Raw genomic sequence first — 19,085 nt, forward strand, 5'->3', positions numbered from 1 at the left:
CGTCTGGCCACTCTACCATAAAGGCCTGATCTGGTGGAGTGCTGCAGAGATGTTCGTCTTTGTGGAAGGTTCTCCTATCTCCACAGAGGAACTCTGGAGCTCTGTCAGAGTGACCATCGGGTTCTTGGTCACTTCCTTGGCCAAGGCCTTTCTCCCCTGATTGCTCAGTTTGGCTGGCCGGCCAGGTCCAAACTTCTACCATTTTAAGAATGATGGAGGCCACTGTTCTTGGGGACCTTCAATGCGGCAAAAAAATGTTGGTACCCTTCCCCAGATCTGTGCCTCGTCATAGTCCTGTCTCGGAGCTCTACGGAGAATTCCTTCAACCTCATGGCTTGGTTTTTGCTCTGACATGCACTGTCAACTGTGGGACCTTTATATAGACAGATGTGTGCCTTTCCAAATCATGTCCAACCAGTTGAATTTATCATGGGTGGACTCCAAGTTGTAGAAACATCTGAAGGATGATCAATGGAAACAGGATGCACCTGAGCTCAATTTTGAGTCTCATAACAAAGGGTCTGAATACTTGTGTAAATTTGCAAACATTTCTAAAAACCTGTTTTCGCTTTGTCATTTTGGGGTATCGTGTAGATTGCTGAGGAATTGTTTTATTTAATCAATTTTAGAATAATGCTGTAACGTAACAATGTGAAGAAAGTGAAGGGGTCTGAATACTTTCTGGAGGCATTGTGTGTTTTATATATAACACACACACACACACACACACACACACACACACACACACACACACACACACACTGTAGAGAACATGTGTACAAAAAGGTGTTGTTGGTTCACTCTTATGTACTTGTTAAAGACGTTGGCAACAAATGTGTGAAAATTATGAAAGAGGATATCGCAAACAATGCTTCAATGTTTTCTCTCTCTTTTGTATGTTCCTCCTGAAACTGTACCTTTGACAAAGTACCTACTATATTTCACAGACTATCCTAACCAAAAGAGATCCAATAAAGAGACTTTGCGTCAAATAAGTCTCAACTATACTTGTAATGCCATGTGATGGTATTTGTTTAATCCATTACCAAATCCATATGAAACATGGGGTAAAAGCCTGCTATAGATGATATTGATGTCTTTGTTAGAGGGTCCATCTTTCTGATGTTGGACAGGTTCACTATGTCAGTTTACATAAACTGAGAATAAAATGGTCTCTGATTCATGATTTTATTTAAAACCACAACAAACAAAAAAAACGATTGGGAAAATTCTGCTCCTCAAACAATCCCTCAATACATTCTGTGACCGCCGCACTGCAGGCTTTCAATACACGTATTGATAGGATAACAGCTAGCAGCAGCTGGCTTTTTTACATAGACGAAAGGCCGAGAATTGTCCCACAGCATCTGTGAGAAAGGCAGATTCTAGAATCTACAGTAAACATTCTCAAAGAACCGTGTAATACATCTCATTTGGACTTGTGCTGCCTTGGGACAGGTGGAGGACAGTATCATAGAGGGACTGGTGTATGTAATCTACCTCTGGTCTGGTCAGGGGGGAGTCTGTGTCCTCTGACTGGCCATGGGGTTCCAATGATATAGTGGCTGGATCACATTGTGTCAGAGCCTGTTGGAAGAGTTCCATGGTTGTGTAATCACTCATAAAGGACAACTGCGGGCACTGGTGGGCCACCGTACTAATGGGGACAGGGTCTGTCTGTCTTGTGTCTCTGGTAGGTTTAATGGTGTCAGAAGTGGGATCTTGGGCGCTACTGTCTGTGGCTGTCTCTCTTCGGCACAAGCCCATGTTGATTTGAGGGTCTACTTTAGTGGGCTCGGCAGAGTCTGCGGTTGTCTCTGAAGGCCCTTGATTCTCCTCGTGGTCTGTGTTGGGGTGTAGACATGAGTCACTGTTGCTATGGAGGTTGCTAACGGGAGACGTTTCTTCTCTACTGTCAACAATGTGCAGACTGTTGGCGTCCCCCTCTTCCTCTAACTTCTCTCTGTTGATGGGCTCCAGGAGTTCCTATGAGAATCAATCAATCTTTATTGTTCCGGAGGGGAAAATCTAACAGCAACATGGCATGATCTTAGACATAAATGCAATAAATCTGTCATGCATCACAATTTTCTTACCAGCTCACAGACCCCATCTATTTTCTGGATGGCATTGCTGTTACCAGGATTAGGGATACTTGGCCAAAGTATTCTCTTTGCTCTGAAAGTACAATAAATGACAATGTAATTTTTTTAAAGTTTCCATTACTTGGATTCCACTGGGCAACATTTAATAGAGCAACACTAACAGATATGAATACACCTTTGACTTAAAAACATGACGACCGTACCTTTTTAACAACCAAGAGCCGAGATTAACCACAAGTAAGAGTAAAGCTACTCCAATAACGACCCCTGCTATCATACCACCAATAGACAGGGATGCTGGGGAGGGAAAGCAGGCAGGACAGGTTCTTTAAATTAATACAAAATGGCATTCCAAATGTGGGATATCAGAGATTCTAATTACAATATAACCATTGATGAAAGATCAACACGCAAACCTGTTGACTTGGTTTCGAAGTATACAGCTGAGCTTCTCACTCCCATTCCTGCAGCAGTGAAGGCAGACAACTGGACTTGGTACACAGTATTGCTTTTTAGGTCCCCCAACTCGTAGCTGGTTGAACCAGCATCCACAGTGACGTCTGTTATAGCGAAAACAATAGTCAAAGTCACTGAAGCATCAGAATAAGTAGTAGTAAGACCACAATTTTAAGGAAGTTGAGACTTGAGCCTTTTGGTGAACTAGACATGGTAGTAAGAATATCTGATAGTGTGCAGGAAGTCTTAACTTCTAAGAATAACTGTACATACAGTGCATTTGAAAAGTTGTTAATAAATCCTCAATCTACACACACTGCCCCATAATGACGATGCGAAAACAGGTTTTTAGACATTTTTGCAAATGTTTTAAAAATAAAAAACACATTTACATAAGTATTCAGACCCTTTGCCATGAGATTTGAAATTGAGCTCAGGTGCATCCTGTTTCCATTGATCATCCTTGAGATGTTTCTACAACTTGATTGGAGTCCACCTGTGATATATTCAATTGATTGGACATGATTTGGAAAGGCACACACATGTCTATGTAAGGTCCCACAGTTGACAGTGCATGTCAGATCAAAAACCAAGTCATGAGGTTGAAGGAATTGTCTGTAGAGCTCCAAGACAGCATTGTGTCGAGGCACAGATCTGGGGAAGGGTACCAACAAATGTCTGCAGCATTGAAGGTCCCCAAGAACAGTGGCATCCATCATTTTTAAACGGAAGAAGTTTGGAACCACCAAGACTCTTCCTAGAGCTGGCCGTGCGGCCAAACTGAGCAATCGGGGGAGAAGGGCCTTGGTCAGGGAGGTGACCAAGAACCAGATGGTCACCCTGACAGAGCTCCAGAGTTTCTCTGTGGAGACGGGAGAACCTTCCAGAAGGACAACCATCTCTGCAGCACTCCACCAATCAGGGCTTTATGGTAGAGTGACCAGACGGAAGCCAATCCTTAGTAAAATACACGACAGCCCACTTGGAGTTTGCCGAAAAGCACCTAAAGGACTCTCAGACAATGAGAAACAAGATTCTCTGGTCTGATGAAACCAAGATTGAACTCTTTGGCCTGAATGCCAAGCATAACGTCTGGAGGAAACCAGGCATTGCTGATCACCTGGCCGATACCATCCCTACGGTGAAGCATTGTGGAGGTAGCAGCATGCTGTGGGGATTTTTCAGCGGCAGGGACTGGGAGACTAGTCAGGATTGAGGGAGAGATGAATGGAGCAAAGTACAGAGAGATCCTTGATGAAAATCTGCTCCAGAGCGCTCTAGACCTCAGACTGGGGGTCTAGGTTCCAGTTCACCTTCCAACAGGACAACGACTCTAAGCACACAGACAAGACAACGCGGGAGTGGCTTTGGGTCAAGTCTCAATGTCCTGGAGTGGCCCAGCCTGAGCCCGTACTTGAACCCGATCGAACATCTCTTGAGACTTGAAAATAGCTGTGCAGTGACACTCCCCATCCATCCTGACAGAGTTTGAGAGGATCTGCAGAGAAGAATGGGGGAAACTCCCCAAATACAGGTGTGCCAAGCTTGTAGCGTCATACCCAAGAAGACTCGAGGCTGTAATCGCTGCCAAAGGTGCTTTAACAAAGTGGCCTAGTTGGCTCAGTTGGTAGAGCATGGTGTTTGCAACGCCAACATGGCGTGTGCAACGCCAGGGTTGTGGGTTCGATTCCCACGGCGGGCCAGTACAAAAAAATAAAATAATAATAATAATAATGTATGAAATCTATGTATTCACTACTGTAAGTCGCTCTGGATAAGAGTGTCTGCTAAATGACTAAAAATGTAAATGTAAAATGTACCGAGTAAAGAGTCTGAATACTTATGAAAAATGTCATATTCTTTTGCATTCGCTAAAGTTTCTAAGCCTGTTTTCGCTTCGTCATTTTGGGGTATTGTGTGTGGATTTAATAAATAGTTTTATTTAATCAATTTTAGAAATAAGGCTGTAACGTAACAAAATGTGGAAAAAGTGAAGGGGCTGAATACTTTCCGAACGCTCTGTATATAGGATATTAGCCAAACTATAAAACAGTCTACACAATGTACTTTACTTTGCTCGAATTCTATGAATACTCACTCACTGCAAGTCTCAATTGCCACCTTTTTGTGAACATCAAATGAATCAATCTTACTTGTCTCAGCGTCTGCCCTGTCATCTGGGCTCTCTGTGTAGTGGAGGATGTAGCCCAGCAGGAAACCTCTGGTGTCCTTCTCAGAGACTGACGTCCACTCTAGCACCATGGATCTCTGGGTAACATTACTGCTGCTGATGTTCCCTGGGGCACTAATTGGGGCTGAGAGGAAAATACACTGAATATAATCACAATGCATTTATGATTAATTGGTGTGTGATTGGTTGGTTGATTGGAACATGCAGGGACTCAAGGTGTCATGTACTCTATGTACACTGTAACAAGCTAGTAAGTCCCTGCCGCTGGAAAACATCCCCACAGCATGATGCTGCCACCACCATGCTTCACCGTAGGGATGGTGCCAGGTTTCCTCCAGATATGATGCTTTGCATTCAGGCCAAAGAGTTCAATCTTGGTTTCATCAGACCAGAGAATCTTGTTTCTCATGGTCTTTGGGTCCCTTTTGGCGAACTCCAAGTGGGCTGTCATGTGCTTTCTACTGAGGAGTGGCTTCCGTCTGGCCACTCTACCATAAAGGCCTGATTGGTGGAGTGCTGCAGAGATGGTTGTCCTTCTGGAAGGTTCTCCCATCTCCACAGAAGAACTCTAGAGCTCTTTCAGAGTGACCATCGGGTTCTTGGTCACCTCCTTGACCAAGGCCCCTTCTCACCTGATTGCTCAGTTTGGCCAGGCAGCCAGCTCTAGGAAGAGTCTTGGTGCTTCCTAACTTCTTCCATTTAAGAATGATGGAGGCCACTGTCTTTTTGGGGACATTCAATGCTTAAAAAAATGTGTTGGTACCCTTCCACAGAGGTGTGCCTCGACACAATCCTGTCTCAGAGCTCTACGGGCAATTCCTTCGACCTCATGGCTTGGTTTATGCTCTGACATGCACTGTCAACTGTGGGACCTTATACAGACAGGTGTTTGCCTTTCCAAATCATGTCCAATCAATTGAATTTACCACTGATGGACTCCACTCAAGTTGTAGAAACATCTCAAGGATGATCAATGGAAACAGGATCCACCTGAGCTTAATTTCGAGTTTCATAGCAAAGGGCCTGAATACTTACAGTACCAGTCAACATTTTGGACACACCTACTCATTCAAGTTTTTTTTAAATTTGTACTATTTTCTACATTGAAGAATAATAGTGAAGATGTCAAAACTATGAATTAACACATATGGAATCATGTAGTTACCAAAAAAGTATTTAAATGAAAATAGATTTGAGATTCTTCAAAGTAGCCACCCTTAGCCTTGATGACAGCTTTGCACACTCTTGGCATTCTCTCAACCTGCTTCATTAGGTAGTCCCCTGGAATGCTTTTCAATTAACAGGTGTGCTTTGTTAATAGTTAGTTTGTGGAATTTCTTTCCTTATTGAGTTTGAGCCAATTAGTTGTGTTTTGACAAGGTAGGTGGGTGGGATACAGAAAATAGGGTTATTTGGTAAAAGACCAAGTCCATATTATGACAAGAACAGCTAAAATAAGCAAAGAGAAACAACAGTCCATCATTACTTTAAGGACTGCCACATGAAAGGAAGACCCAGAGTTACCTCTGCTGCAGAGGATAAATTCATTAGAGTTAAATGCTCCTCAGATTGCAGCCCAAATAAATGATTCACAAAGGTCAAGTAACATACATCACAGCATCAACTGTTCAGAGTAGACTGCGTGAATCTGGCCTTCATGGTCAATTTGCTGCAAAGAAACCACTACTAATGGACACCAATAAGAAGAAGAGACTTGCTTGGACCAAGAAACACAGTCAATGGAGATTAGACCGGTGGAAATCTGTCCTTTGGTCTGATGAGTTAAAATGTGAGATTTTTGGTTCCAACCCCCATGTCTTTGTGAGACGCAGAATAGGTGAACGGATGACCTCCGCATGTGTAGATCCCATCCTGATGCATGGAGGAGGTGTGGGGTGCTTTGCTGGTGACACTGTCAGTGATTTACACTGCTCAAAAAAATAAAGGGAACACTAAAATAACACATCCTAGATCTGAATGAAATAATCTTATTAAATACTTTTTTCTTTACATAGTTGAATGTGCTGACAACAAAATCACACAACAATAATCAATGGAAATCCAATTTATCAACCCATGGAGGTCTGGATTTGGAGTCACACTCAAAATTAAAGTGGAAAACCACACTAAAGGCTGATCCAACTTTGATGTAATGTCCTTAAAACAAGTCAAAATGAGGCTCAGTAGTGTGTGTGGCCTCCACATGCCTGTATGACCTCCCTACAACGCCTGGGCATGCTCCTGATGAGGTGGCGGATGGTCTCCTGAGGGATCTCCTCCCAGACCTGGACTAAAGCATCCGCCAACTCCTGGACAGTCTGTGGTGCAACGTGGCGTTGGTGGATGGAGCGAGACATGATGTCCCAGATGTGCTCAATTGGATTCAGGTCTGGGGAACGGGCGGGCCAGTCCATAGCATCAATGCCTTCCTCTTGCAGGAACTGCTGACACACTCCAGCCACATGAGGTCTAGCATTGTCTTGCATTAGGAGGAACCCAGGACCAACCGCACCAGCATATGGTCTCACAAGGGGTCTGAGGATCTCATCTCGGTACCTAATGGCAGTCAGGCTACCTCTGGCGAGCACATGGAGGGCTGTGCGGCCCCCCAAAGAAATGCCACCCCACACCATGACTGACCCACCGCCAAACCGGTCATGCTGGAGGATGTTGCAGGCAGCAGAACGTTCTCCACGGCGTCTCCAGACTCTGTCACGTCTGTCCCATGTGCTCAGTGTGAACCTGCTTTCATCTGTGAAGAGCACAGGGCGCCAGTGGCGAATTTGCCAATCTTGGTGTTCTCTGGCAAATGCCAAACGTCCTGCACGGTGTTGGGCTGTAAGCACAACCCCCACCTGTGGACGTCGGGCCCTCATACCACCCTCATGGAGTCTGTTTCTGACCGTTTGAGCAGACACATGCACATTTGTGGCCTGCTGGAGGTCATTTTGCAGGGCTCTGGCAGTGCTCCTCCTGCTCCTCCTTGCACAAAGGCGGAGGTAGCGGTCCTGCTGCTGGGTTGTTGCCCTCCTATGGCCTCCTCCATGTCTCCTGATGTACTGGCCTGTCTCCTTTTAGCGCCTTCATGCTCTGGACACTACGCTGACAGACACAGCAAACCTTCTTGCCACAGCTCGCATTGATGTGCCATCCTGGATGAGCTGCACTACCTGAGCCACTTGTGTGGGTTGTAGACTCCGTCTCATGCTACCACTAGAGTGAAAGCACCGCCAGCATTCAAAAGTGACCAAAACATCAGCCAGGAAGCATAGGAACTGAGAAGTGGGCTTTGGTCACCACCTGCAGAACCACTCCTTTATTGGGGGTGTCTTGCTAATTGCCTATAATTTCCACATGTTGTCTATTCCATTTGCACAACAGCACGTGAAATTTATTGTCAATCAGTGTTGCTTCCTAAGTGGACAGTTTGATTTCACAGAAGTGTGATTGACTTGGAGTTACATTGTGTTGTTTAAGTGTTCCCTTTATTTTTTTGAGCAGTGTATTTAGAATTCAAGGCAAACTTAACCAGCATGGCTACCACCGAATTCTGCAGCGATATGCCATCCCATCTGGTTTGCGCTTAGTGGGACAAGCATTTTTCAACAGGACAAATCAAACTTTATTTGTCACATCACATGCACCAAATACATATGTAGACCTTACCGTGTGTAGACCTTACTTACAAGCCCTTAACCAGCAGTTAAGGGCTTAATGACTCAAAACACACATCCCAGGGTGTGTAAGGACTATTTTACCAAGGAGGAGAGTGATGGAGTGCTGCATCAGATGACCTGACTTCCATAATCACACAATCTCAACCCAATTGAGATGGTTGGGATGAGTTAGCCCACAGAGTGAGGGAAAAGCAGCCCACAAGGGCTCAGCATATGTGGGAACTGCTTCAAGACTGTTGGAAAAGCATTCCAGGTGAAGCTGGTTGAGAGAATGCCAAGAGTGTGCAAAGCTGTCATCAAGGCAAAGTGGTGACTACTTTGAAGAATCTCAAATAACATTTTGATTTAACACTTTTAGTTACTACATAATTCCATGTGTTATTTCATAGTTTTGATGTCTTCACTATTATTGTACAATGTAGAAAATAGTAAAAATAAATAAAAACCCTTGAATGAGTAGGTGCGTCCAAACTTTTGACTGGTATTGTGTGTAAATAAGGTATTTCTGTTTTTTAAATGGTTTATACATTTGCAAAAAAAATCTAAAAACCAGTTTTTCACTTTGTCATTGTGGAGTATTGTGTGTCGATTGCTGAGAAAAAAATGGTATTTAATGCATTTTACAATAAGGCTGTAACGTAACAAAATGTGAAAAAAGTCATTGGGTCTGAATACTTTCTGAAGGCACTGTACATATATAATATGTATTTCAGACTCACATCCTTCAGTGAAGTAGGACTGGATGCTCCCGTAGGTGCTCTCGCTGTTGTTGATGAACTTCAGGTTGCAGGGCTCTTTGTCTGGCCTCGTGTGCAGAGTGAAGGTGTACCTCTTATACAGCTCTAATGGCTCTTTAGTTCATACAACAACAAGAGTGGTTTTAAATGGGGAAACGTCTTTCATCAGGACAAACAAAGTACTAGTCATGATAATATGCTGTATCAATCCAAGTATGTGAATCGTCTGTTGTTCTCATGTTAACACAGGAGAGAGATGTATGTACCTTACCGTGCAATGGTATGACTTCATAATTGTTTTCATCCTCATAGAAGGACTTGTGAGCAGCTTTGTTTCCTCTCGTCCACCACTCCACTGAGAAGCAGGAGTAGGTTTTGATCAGGTCATCCACCCAGGAGACAGTAAAGGAAGTGTTGCCATTGAATGTCAGATTCAGCTTCCCATATAAGTCTGTAGAGACAAACCAAACAACACTTCATAATCCTTTCTCCTGCATCTGAGAGATCTCAGACATCCACTTCAACAGACTGATACCATGCTGTTACACAGGAGAGCAAGTAGTAATGAATTTCTAATGCAACAACATGACTTACTCATAATACTGCTCAAACAAAATAGTGAATACATTCTGACGGCCAGAGTCTGATTCCTATATTGAAGGACAACATAACAGTTGATAGGTGTTTCTACCTTTGTCGTCCAGTGGCCGTATAGTGCTCTGTGCTGCAGGTGAGGTCCCAGCCCTGTTGAAAGCTGTGATTTTGAGGTGGTAGGCTGAGTGAGACAGGGTCACTATGAGTAGGTGTCTGCTGGTGTTGAAGGTCTCAATAGGGTCCTCTCCTGAGGCTTTCCCCACGGAAACACTGTAGCCCTCCGCTAACTCACTGGCTGCAAACTGACATGTACAGGACAATGGTAGGATCAAGCTTTATACAATACGTATTACAGCAACGTTAGGATCAGCCTCAATTTGTCGGGGCATGAACTCTACAAGGTGTCGAAAGCATGCCACAGGGATGCTGGACCACGTTGACTCCAATGCTTCCCACAGTTGTCAAGTTTGCTGGAAGTCCTTTGGGCGGTGGACCATTCTTGATACACACAGGAAACGTATGTATGTGCGCCTGACACCAACTACCATACCCTGTTTGAAAGGCACTTCAATTTTTGTCTTGCCCATTCATCTTCTGAATGGCACACATACTGTACACATTCCATGTCTCAATTGTCTCAAGGCTTAAAAATCCTTCTTTAACCTGTCTCCTCCCCTTCATCTACACTGATTTGAAGTGGATTTAACAAGTGACATCAATATTTATTTTATTTATTTTTATTTTACCGTTATTTTACCAGGTAAGTTGACTGAGAACACATTCTCATTTACAGCGACGACCTGGGGAATAGTTACAGGGGAGAGGAGGGGGATGAATGAGCCAATTGTAAGCTGGGGATGATTAGATGGCCGTGATGGTATGAGACCTAGATTGGGAATCCCAAGAAGGGATCATAGCTTTCGTCTGGATTCACCTGGTCAGGCTGTCATGAAAAGAGTGGGTGTTCTTTTTCTACCCCTTTTTCTCCCTAATTTTGTGGTATCCAATTGGTAGTTACAGTCTTGTCTCATCACTGCAAAGCCCGTACGAGCTCGGGACAGGCGAAGGTCGAGAGCCGTGCGTCCTCCGAAACACGACCCAGCCAAGCCACAGTGCTTCTTGACACAATGCCCCGCTTAACCCTGAAGCCAGCCACACCAATGTGTCGGAGGAAATGCCTTACACCTGGCAACCGTGTCAATGTGCATGCGCCCAGCCCACCACAGGAGTCACTAAAGTGCGATGGGACAAGAACATCCCAGCCTGCCAAACCCTCCCTTAAACCGGACGATGCTGGGCCAATTGTGCGCCGCCTCATGCGTCTCCTGGTCGCGGCCGGCTGCGACAGAGCCTGGACTCGAACCAGGATCTCTAGTGGCACAGCTAGCACTGCCTTAGACCACTGCGCCACTCAGGAGGCCCAGAGCGGGTGTTCTTAATGTTTTGTATACTCAGTTTATAGTATGGTGGGATAAACTATTCACTTTTATAAATGTATACCGACATCAGTTTACTCAAACGTACTATTTTCACATTGTATTAACATTTTTCGCATTGTCACAAACTTACTATTTTCACATTTGTATTTTCACATATCGTAAGGTTAAGTTACTCATGGGGAAATGAATTACCTTCCATTTTATGATCACTAATCTCCTCCCTTTGGTTTGTGGACGACTATCTTTTACCATCTCAATGACAGGCGTATCAGTAAGTTCTTAGAAAACAGAAGAAAATAAATGTATTTAGCTTATTTCATGTTATAAATCAGTAGAGTGGACAATTGATTAAGCCTATTTTGGTAAGACCATTGAACAGATTTCTGGATCCCAGATTTTTGTTTTAGGTAAAAAGTCAACTCACCAGGTGGGACTGTGAAAATCTCGCTCCAGGGGCACTGGGTACATTTGTTGTTGGCCACACACTCTATCTGCACCTCATAGGACAGTGAGGAGTTAAGATTACCCACAGTGCACCTATTTCTATCCTTGGATTGCACTGGTGGCTATAGAGAACATAAATGAGAGGTTAGGTCTGTATAACTTATTTTTCGAAGGATTCTGCATTGGTCTTTTCCAGTCTTGGACCACTAGGGCTGGTTTTCCTGACACAGACTAAGCCTAACCTTAGACTAAAAAGTACTTTCAATGGAGATTCTCCATTGACTAAACTTAATCTGTGTCCGGAACTAGTGTCCGGGAAACCGGCCCCAAGAGTTTCACTATTTATGCCAACTTGTTTCAATTCTATAATCTAGCTCTATATGAGCTGTAGGCAGTACATTTCAAATCTCACTTTTGAATCCCACCTCTTTCCATTGCGTGCTGTTCAGTTCCTTGTATCTCACAGAGTAAAGAGTGATATATTTGGTCTCCTCCTTCCTCCAGGAGGCCTGGATATCCAGCTGTCTTGAATGGCGATTCAAGTGTACATTAGTTGAGGGGCCGCATCGAACTGCAATTTTTAAGATAGGCTATGTGATAAATTATCATTGTGATACTGTTATACTAAACTCAGCAAAAAAAGAAACGTCCCTTTTTCAGGACCCTGTCTTTCAAAGATAATTTGTAAAAATCCAAATAACTTCACAGATCTTCATTGTAAAGGGTTTAAACACTGCTTTCCATGCTTGTTCAATGTACCATAAACAATTAATGAACATGCACCTGTGGAACGGTCGTTAAGACACTAACAGCTTACAGGCGGTAGGCAGTTAAGGTCACAGTTATGAAAACTTAGGACACTAAAGAAGCCTTTCTACTGACTCTGAAAAACACCAAAAGAAAGATACCCAGGGTCTCTGCTCTTCTGCGTGAACATGCCTTAGGCATGCTGCAAGGAGGCATGAGGACTGCAGATGTGGCCAGGGCAATAAATTGCAATGTCCGTACTGTGAGATGCCTAAGACAGCGCTACAGGGAGACAGGACAGACGGCTGATCGTCCTCACAGTGGCAAACCACGTGTAACAACACCTGCACAGGATCGGTACATCCGAACATCACACCTGTGGGACAGGTACAGGATGGCAACAACAACTGCCCGAGTTACACCAGGAACGCACAATTCCTCCATCAGTGCTCAGACTGTCCGCAATAGACTGAGAGAGGCTAGACTGAGGGCTTGTAGGCCTGTTGTAAGGCAGGTCCTCACCAGACATCACCAGCAACAACGTCGCCGATGGACACAAACCCACCGTCGCTGGACCAGACAGGATTGGCAAAAAGCGCTCTTCACTGACGAGTTGCGGTTTTGTCTCACCAGGGGTGATGGTCGGATTCGCGTTTATCGTCGAAGGAATGAGCATTACACCGAGGCCTTACTCTGGAGCGGGATCGATTTGGAGGTGGAGGGTCCGTCATGGTCTGGGGCGGTGTGTCACAGCATCATTGGACTGAGCTTGGCATTGCAGGCAATCTCAATGCTGTGCGTTACAGGTAAGACATTCTTCTCCCTCATGTGGTACCCTTCCTGCAGGCTCATCCTGACATGACCCTCCAGCATGACAATGCCACCAGCCATACTGTTCATTCTGTGTGTGATTTTCTGCAAGACAGGAATGTCAGTGTTCTGCCATGGCCAGCGAAGAGCACGGATCTCAATCCCATTGAGCACGTCTGGGACCTGTTGGATCGGAGGGTGAGGGCTAGGGCCATTCCCCCCAGAAATGTCCGGGAACTTGCAGGTGCTTTGGAGGCACTAGCGGTTCTGGGGGGGGGGGGGGGCGGTGCCCCTGTGACAACAATTTTGGGCCCCCTTGTGACCCCCCCCTAAATGTGGCGTATGAAATAATTTTTACTTAACACATTTTTGCTATCGTTCTTTTTTTACATCCGTTATTAGAGAGTGGCAACGCGGAACACTAATTTAACCCACACATTTTCTGGAGGGACGGCTTTAGGGCAGAACACAACAGTATCGTACCACATGCAAAACAATATGACAACAATAACATCTAATGTAACTGCCCCTCTAACAGTACAACTGGCCCCAGCTTGGCCCCCCCAGTTGAAATGGTCTAGAACCGCCACTGCTTGGAGGAAGAGTGGGGTAACATCTCACAGCAAGAGCTGGCAAATCTGGTGCAGTCCATGAGGAGGAGATGCACTGCAGTACTTAATGCAGCTGGTGGCCACACCAGATACTGACTGTTACTTTTGATTTTGACCCCCCCCTTAGTTCAAGGACACATTTTTCAATTTCTGTTAGTCACATGTCTGTGGAACGTGTTCAGTTTATGTCTCAGTTGTTGAATCTTGTTATGTTCATACAAATATTTACACGTTAAGTTGCTGAAAATAAACGCAGTTGACAGTGAGAGGATGTTTGTTTTTTTTGCTGAGTTTAGATGTTGTATGTAACAATATAGAGGTAGGACTAGTCATACCACATCTTCTGGTTGCTGTAAACCCATAGGCTACGCTACTATCACATAATGGAAGGGAAGAGATGCATACTGGAGGTAATTAATATAAACGTACCCAATTGTTGAGGTGAACCTCTGAAAACAGTCTTTGTGCAGCTCTTCAAATCACTCTTGTCAAATACATGAGCTGTCATGTTAAGCCTTTTGGACAGATGAATAGTCTGAGACGTCTCCGATATGTTTGCGTGCATTTTGCTATGTGTTTTTCCTGTGAAGAATATCAAATTGAATAAGATTTAGTCTTCAGTCTATAGAGCACCCTAAATGCAAACAATCAAATTATATAACCTCAGAGATACATTAAATTAGCCTTGTGTTCTACACTACTTACTGTTCTATACAGAGTGTGTATCTTTGTGTTTGGTGTTTTACAGGTGTCCACACACATTTCCAGCCGATCCTACTTAAGCCCAGATGTTTACCAAAGCAATCTAATTCACTGACTCCCTCTGAAAGGAAAGGTTCAAAAGAGCAAATCAATTATATTTCATTATAATAACATTTCATCAACTGCAACTGAACCACAACTTGGTTTTTGGAATAGTTGTGTCATTACCTTGGGATGTGACACAGTGTCCATAACATGAAGAGATGTTTCTTGCACCTACAGGTCACTGAAATGTACAGTATTGTCAATACATCATGTATCATAACATAATAAACATTTCATGATGTTACAATGGAAATACTTCGTAAAACAAATCTCACATACTGAATGTGAAAATGTAAATGACAAACTTTTAAACGGTTTATTATGTTGTGCAGAGTGGTGCTATAACTACGTGGCACAGAAGGAAACGGTGTAATTGATACAGCAATACCATATCAATTGTGTAGTGCTGTTACTGTAGCCATATCCTCTGGGTGCCAACTCTGATGTCTATAATAAGATCAGCTTTGTTGCATAACTCATGCAAGGGGGGTGATGGGTCAATTAAAATACGTCTTACTTTTTCCGCCATCAAAAAAGACCACTGGACATACAGTATATATTACATATAATATCAGATGGCTTCCTATTACCAACCCTAATTGGTTGAGAACTTTTGTAGGAAGCGTGCACTGCAATTCTGTTGTTTTTAAACTGTTTTGTCTGGAAACGATAGTTGAAACGTACCTGGAGAAACTTGGAGAAGGGAAGAGAGTGGGGTAAAATATCCAAAGAGAACACCTAAACAAAGAGAGACAGCACCAGGACTCGACATTAATGCTTGTTCGCTTGTCCGGGACAGGTAAAAAAAAAGAATGTTGGTCAAGAAGAATATTTTTACATTTTAGCAGACACTCTTAACCTGTTGTCTGAATGCATTTTTTTTTTGTACTGGCCCCCCGTGGGAATCAAACCCACAACCCTGGCATTGCACACACCATGCTGGCATTGCAAACACCATGCTCTACCAACTGAGTCACAGGGAAGACTAGCCTCATGATGTAAGTTGTCTGAATGGACAAGTTAAAAAAAGCACACAAAAAAGTGTGCTCTCTTCTCCCAGTCTCTGCACATCGTAGTTGAATGTTGGTGATGTGTAGCTTATAATGCTCCAAGGGTTAGTGCTGTCCGGGATCCTTGGGACATCCCTACCCCAAACCCTACCGCTACTCCTTTCCCTAACCCAGTGGCGTACCGCAGTTTCGCAGGACCCCCAACAAACCATCATTTTTTGGATTGGGGGGTTGGGGAACAGACAGAATTGTGCATTTTTAAAGATAACTTCTTGCAATTCTACACATATTGCCATGGGGCAGAGAGAAACATTTGCAATTTTATAGCTAATCTCATGCTATTCTACACATTTTGCCATGCGGCTGAGATTATTTTTTAAAGATTTACAGCTAATTTCTTGTAATTGTAAAACATCTAAAATCAATAGAGTAGCTTTTGGAGCTGAATGCCCAGGGACTGGGAGCACATAGTGTATGCTACAATGATTAGGCCTATAAGTTTGATTGTTTTTGGGGGGTGGGGTGGCCTCCTGGGCCCCAGCTGTGTTAGTCCAGCCCTGCTTATTTCAATTTATTTTCTTTGCTGATAGCCTATTGGAGGAGAGATACATGCTTGATTTTGCTTGCTGAATGTAAAATAGGCTACATACGTGGAAAGGACGAGACCATATTTTCCTAAAGTTGGCATATCTTGACAAATTACAACATATGTACCTTTCTGGACATTCTAAATTGTCGAGAACAGACCCAAACTGTTCCAAAATAGTTGGATCTGCCACTTTTTTCTTGCATTTGGACAGGTAAATATTTAGCCTATAGCCCTAATATTTAGCTAATGAATGGCCTAATATCTAGCTAATATTTACTTCTTGCTTTAGCTTCTTATCGCTCCCAGCTGTTCACATGCACAATATTGGCTACGCAAGCCTCTCTGCAATAGGCCATTCCTCTTCTTGTGAAATACCAGGAATAGCTAAAGAACATTTATTTTGATCATGTTTTATACTAGGCCTAATAGCCTATTCGGGGAAAGAAGCAGCTTGCTCTTGCTAATTGCTGAATGTAAAACAGGCCTACAGCATAGGCCAAATTAAAGGTGCAAAATGCAGAAATCGCTCTGCCATTTCCTGATTGCTTAAATCTAAATGTGCCTAATTTCAGTTTATGTGACAAAACAAGCAATATACAATGAGTGTACAAAACATTAGGAACACTTTCCAAATATTGAGTTGGACCCCCTTTTGCCCTCAATTAGTTGGGGCATGGACTCTACAAGGTGTCGAAAGCGTTCCACCAGGGATGCTGGCCAACGTTCACTCCAATGCTACCCACAGTTGTGTCAAATTGGCTGGATGTCCTTTGGGGGGTGGACAATCAAACCGGTGCACCTGGCACCTACTATCATACCCTGTTCAAAGGCACTTAAATATTTTGTCTTCCCATTCATCTTCTGAATGGCACACATACACAATCCATGTCTCAATTGTCTCAAAGCTTAAAAATCCTTCTTTAACCTGTCTCCTCCCCTTCATCTACACTGATTGAAGAGTATTTGACAAGTGACATCAATAAGGGATCATAACTTTCACCTGGATTCACCTGGTCAATCTATGTCAGTGGTTCCCAACTTCAGTCCTTGAGTACCTCCAACAGTACACTTTTTGTTTTAGCCCTGGACAAACACACCTCATTCAACTCATTGAGGGCCTGACGATTAGTTGACAAGTTGAATCAGCTTGTCCGGGGCTACAATAAAAATGTGTACTGTTGGGGTACTCGAGACCGGAGTTGGGAACCACAGGTCTATGTCATGGAAAGTGTTCCTAATGTTTTATACACTGTGTATACTAGAGAATCATTACACCATAATCGCTGTGAAATGTCTTTTCAATAACCAAAAATATTGTATTTTCAGCCGTTTGAATCTGGTGTACAAAACCGAAAGTAAGACACAAAAACTAAACTTAAGAATTGGAAGCATAGAAATAGCACATATAGAACAGATCTACCACTTATTCAACTTGCTATAACTCACATACTGTATCTATGTGAATTTGGTTGGGTCGTCCAAAAAGTTAGATATTGCAGCTTAACTGCCGGGGAAAGTTTGAGGAAAGAAAATGTGTTGGTGGGATAATTTTGGTCTGGTTATGATAACGTTGTTGCACTGCAAATCGGCCTCGTTGCATAGCACAGACAGAAATGAGCACAGTGAAAAGGAAGGACACAAAGGAATTGTCAACCATTAGAAAAATGAAAATAATTTGCAAACCTCTTGAGCAACGAGGCAATAACATGCTGTAAAAGATGTGCAGGCTTAACTGCATTTGTTGTTGAATTATGACATTTAAATAGTTCCTATATTATGTTGCATTAGGCCTACATGTACATTGAAGTATTATTTGCAGCTGTCACAATGAATACACCCTGAAAGGTCTTGTGTTACCACCCAGGTAGCCTAGTGGTTAGAGCATTGGGCCAGTAATGGAAGGTTGCTGGATCAAATCCTGAGTTGACAAGGTAAAAATCTGTCCTCCTGAGCAAGGGAGTTAACCCACTGTTCCCTGGATGCCAAAGACATGAAGTTGATTAAGGCAGCCCCTCTTTGATTCAGAGGGGGTTGGGTTAAATGCAGAGGACACATTTCAGTTGGACAACTGACTAGGTATTCCCCTTTCCCTATTAATAGGCAGGATGCAGTACATTTCAGACATTTGGCAGAGGCTAATATCCAGAGCCCTTACAGGGGTACTTTTGCATACTGGTCTCCCATGGGAATCTAAACCACAACCTTGGCATTGCAAACACCATGCTCTACCAACTGAACCACACGGGAACTTTGATCAGATAATTGACAGGTGTAGGATTATAGAATGTACTCTAGTATAGATGCTCAACAACTTTTATAGTCATGTGGTGGCAGGTAGCCTAGTGGTTAGAGCATTAGACTAGCAACTGAAAAGTTGCAAGATCAAATCCCTGAGCTGGCAAGGTAAAAATCTGTCATTTCCCCCCTGAACAAGGCAGTTAACCCACCCGTGTCACCTGGCGACTGGTTCAGACATAAAAAATTCTCCATTCAGACTGCAAAGTTTTCAATTTGCCCTTAACTAAATTTAAAGATGAGAAGCCGGAAATAAACTGGACAAATATTTTCCACCGGCTGCCTAGGAATAATACCTGGATGTTGTGTATCGCATTAAGCCAATCAGGTTGCAGCAGTCTGGTTTACCCCTGGCTGAATGCAGTGTGCAACACAAAGTAGGGCCACTAGATAATGAGGTGGTTACCAGCTAGCATAATTCTCTGGTTTGTAAAGTTTGAAAAAGATGCTAAAATCCGACCTGAATCGCCACATCATCTGCTAAAATATGCTCCCCAATGTCATGCTTGGTGAGTGTAGACATTTATAAGTGAAGTGAATCATCAATGTTATAAAAAACAAAGTTGAAATCAA

At 43.4% G+C, this 19,085-nt stretch overlaps 1 protein-coding gene and 1 long non-coding RNA gene across 2 annotated transcripts; both read right to left on the bottom strand.

Moving 5' to 3' along the window:
* Window positions 1-1,169: 1,169 nt before the first annotated feature.
* LOC115159689 (interleukin-31 receptor subunit alpha-like) lies at window positions 1,170-14,282 on the bottom strand. The gene is made up of 12 exons (XM_029709660.1): window positions 14,241-14,282; window positions 12,069-12,168; window positions 11,624-11,765; window positions 11,392-11,477; window positions 9,858-10,062; window positions 9,438-9,617; window positions 9,149-9,280; window positions 4,715-4,876; window positions 2,522-2,665; window positions 2,309-2,402; window positions 2,097-2,178; window positions 1,170-1,986 (listed from the first exon to the last, which is right to left on the bottom strand). Exons 4-12 carry the CDS (start codon window positions 11,449-11,451, stop codon window positions 1,408-1,410), a joined length of 1,638 nt encoding a protein of 545 aa, XP_029565520.1. The 5' UTR covers window positions 11,452-11,477; window positions 11,624-11,765; window positions 12,069-12,168; window positions 14,241-14,282; the 3' UTR covers window positions 1,170-1,407.
* A 233-nt stretch (window positions 14,283-14,515) lies between these two features.
* LOC115159690 (uncharacterized) lies at window positions 14,516-14,781 on the bottom strand. The gene is made up of 2 exons (XR_003868934.1): window positions 14,742-14,781; window positions 14,516-14,634 (listed from the first exon to the last, which is right to left on the bottom strand). It is a non-coding gene; the product is annotated as an uncharacterized LOC115159690 (long non-coding RNA).
* Window positions 14,782-19,085: the final 4,304 nt, after the last annotated feature.

The sequence above is a fragment of the Salmo trutta genome, chromosome 23 (assembly GCF_901001165.1).
Source record: "Salmo trutta chromosome 23, fSalTru1.1, whole genome shotgun sequence".
NCBI lineage: Eukaryota > Metazoa > Chordata > Actinopteri > Salmoniformes > Salmonidae > Salmo > Salmo trutta.

What these genes read in the sequence shown, in the direction of transcription:
- LOC115159689 (XM_029709660.1), bottom strand. Translation starts at nt 11,451, where the DNA reads ATGGTAAAAGATAGTCGTCCACAAACCAAAGGGAGGAGATTAGTGATC. An exon ending in TAGTGATCATAAAATGGAAG is followed by an intron (nt 10,063 to 11,391) that starts GTAATTCATTTC and finishes TGTACATGTCAG; the next exon opens with TTTGCAGCCAGTGAGTTAGC. An exon ending in CTTCGAAACCAAGTCAACAG is followed by an intron (nt 2,403 to 2,521) that starts GTTTGCGTGTTG and finishes TTCCCTCCCCAG; the next exon opens with CATCCCTGTCTATTGGTGGT.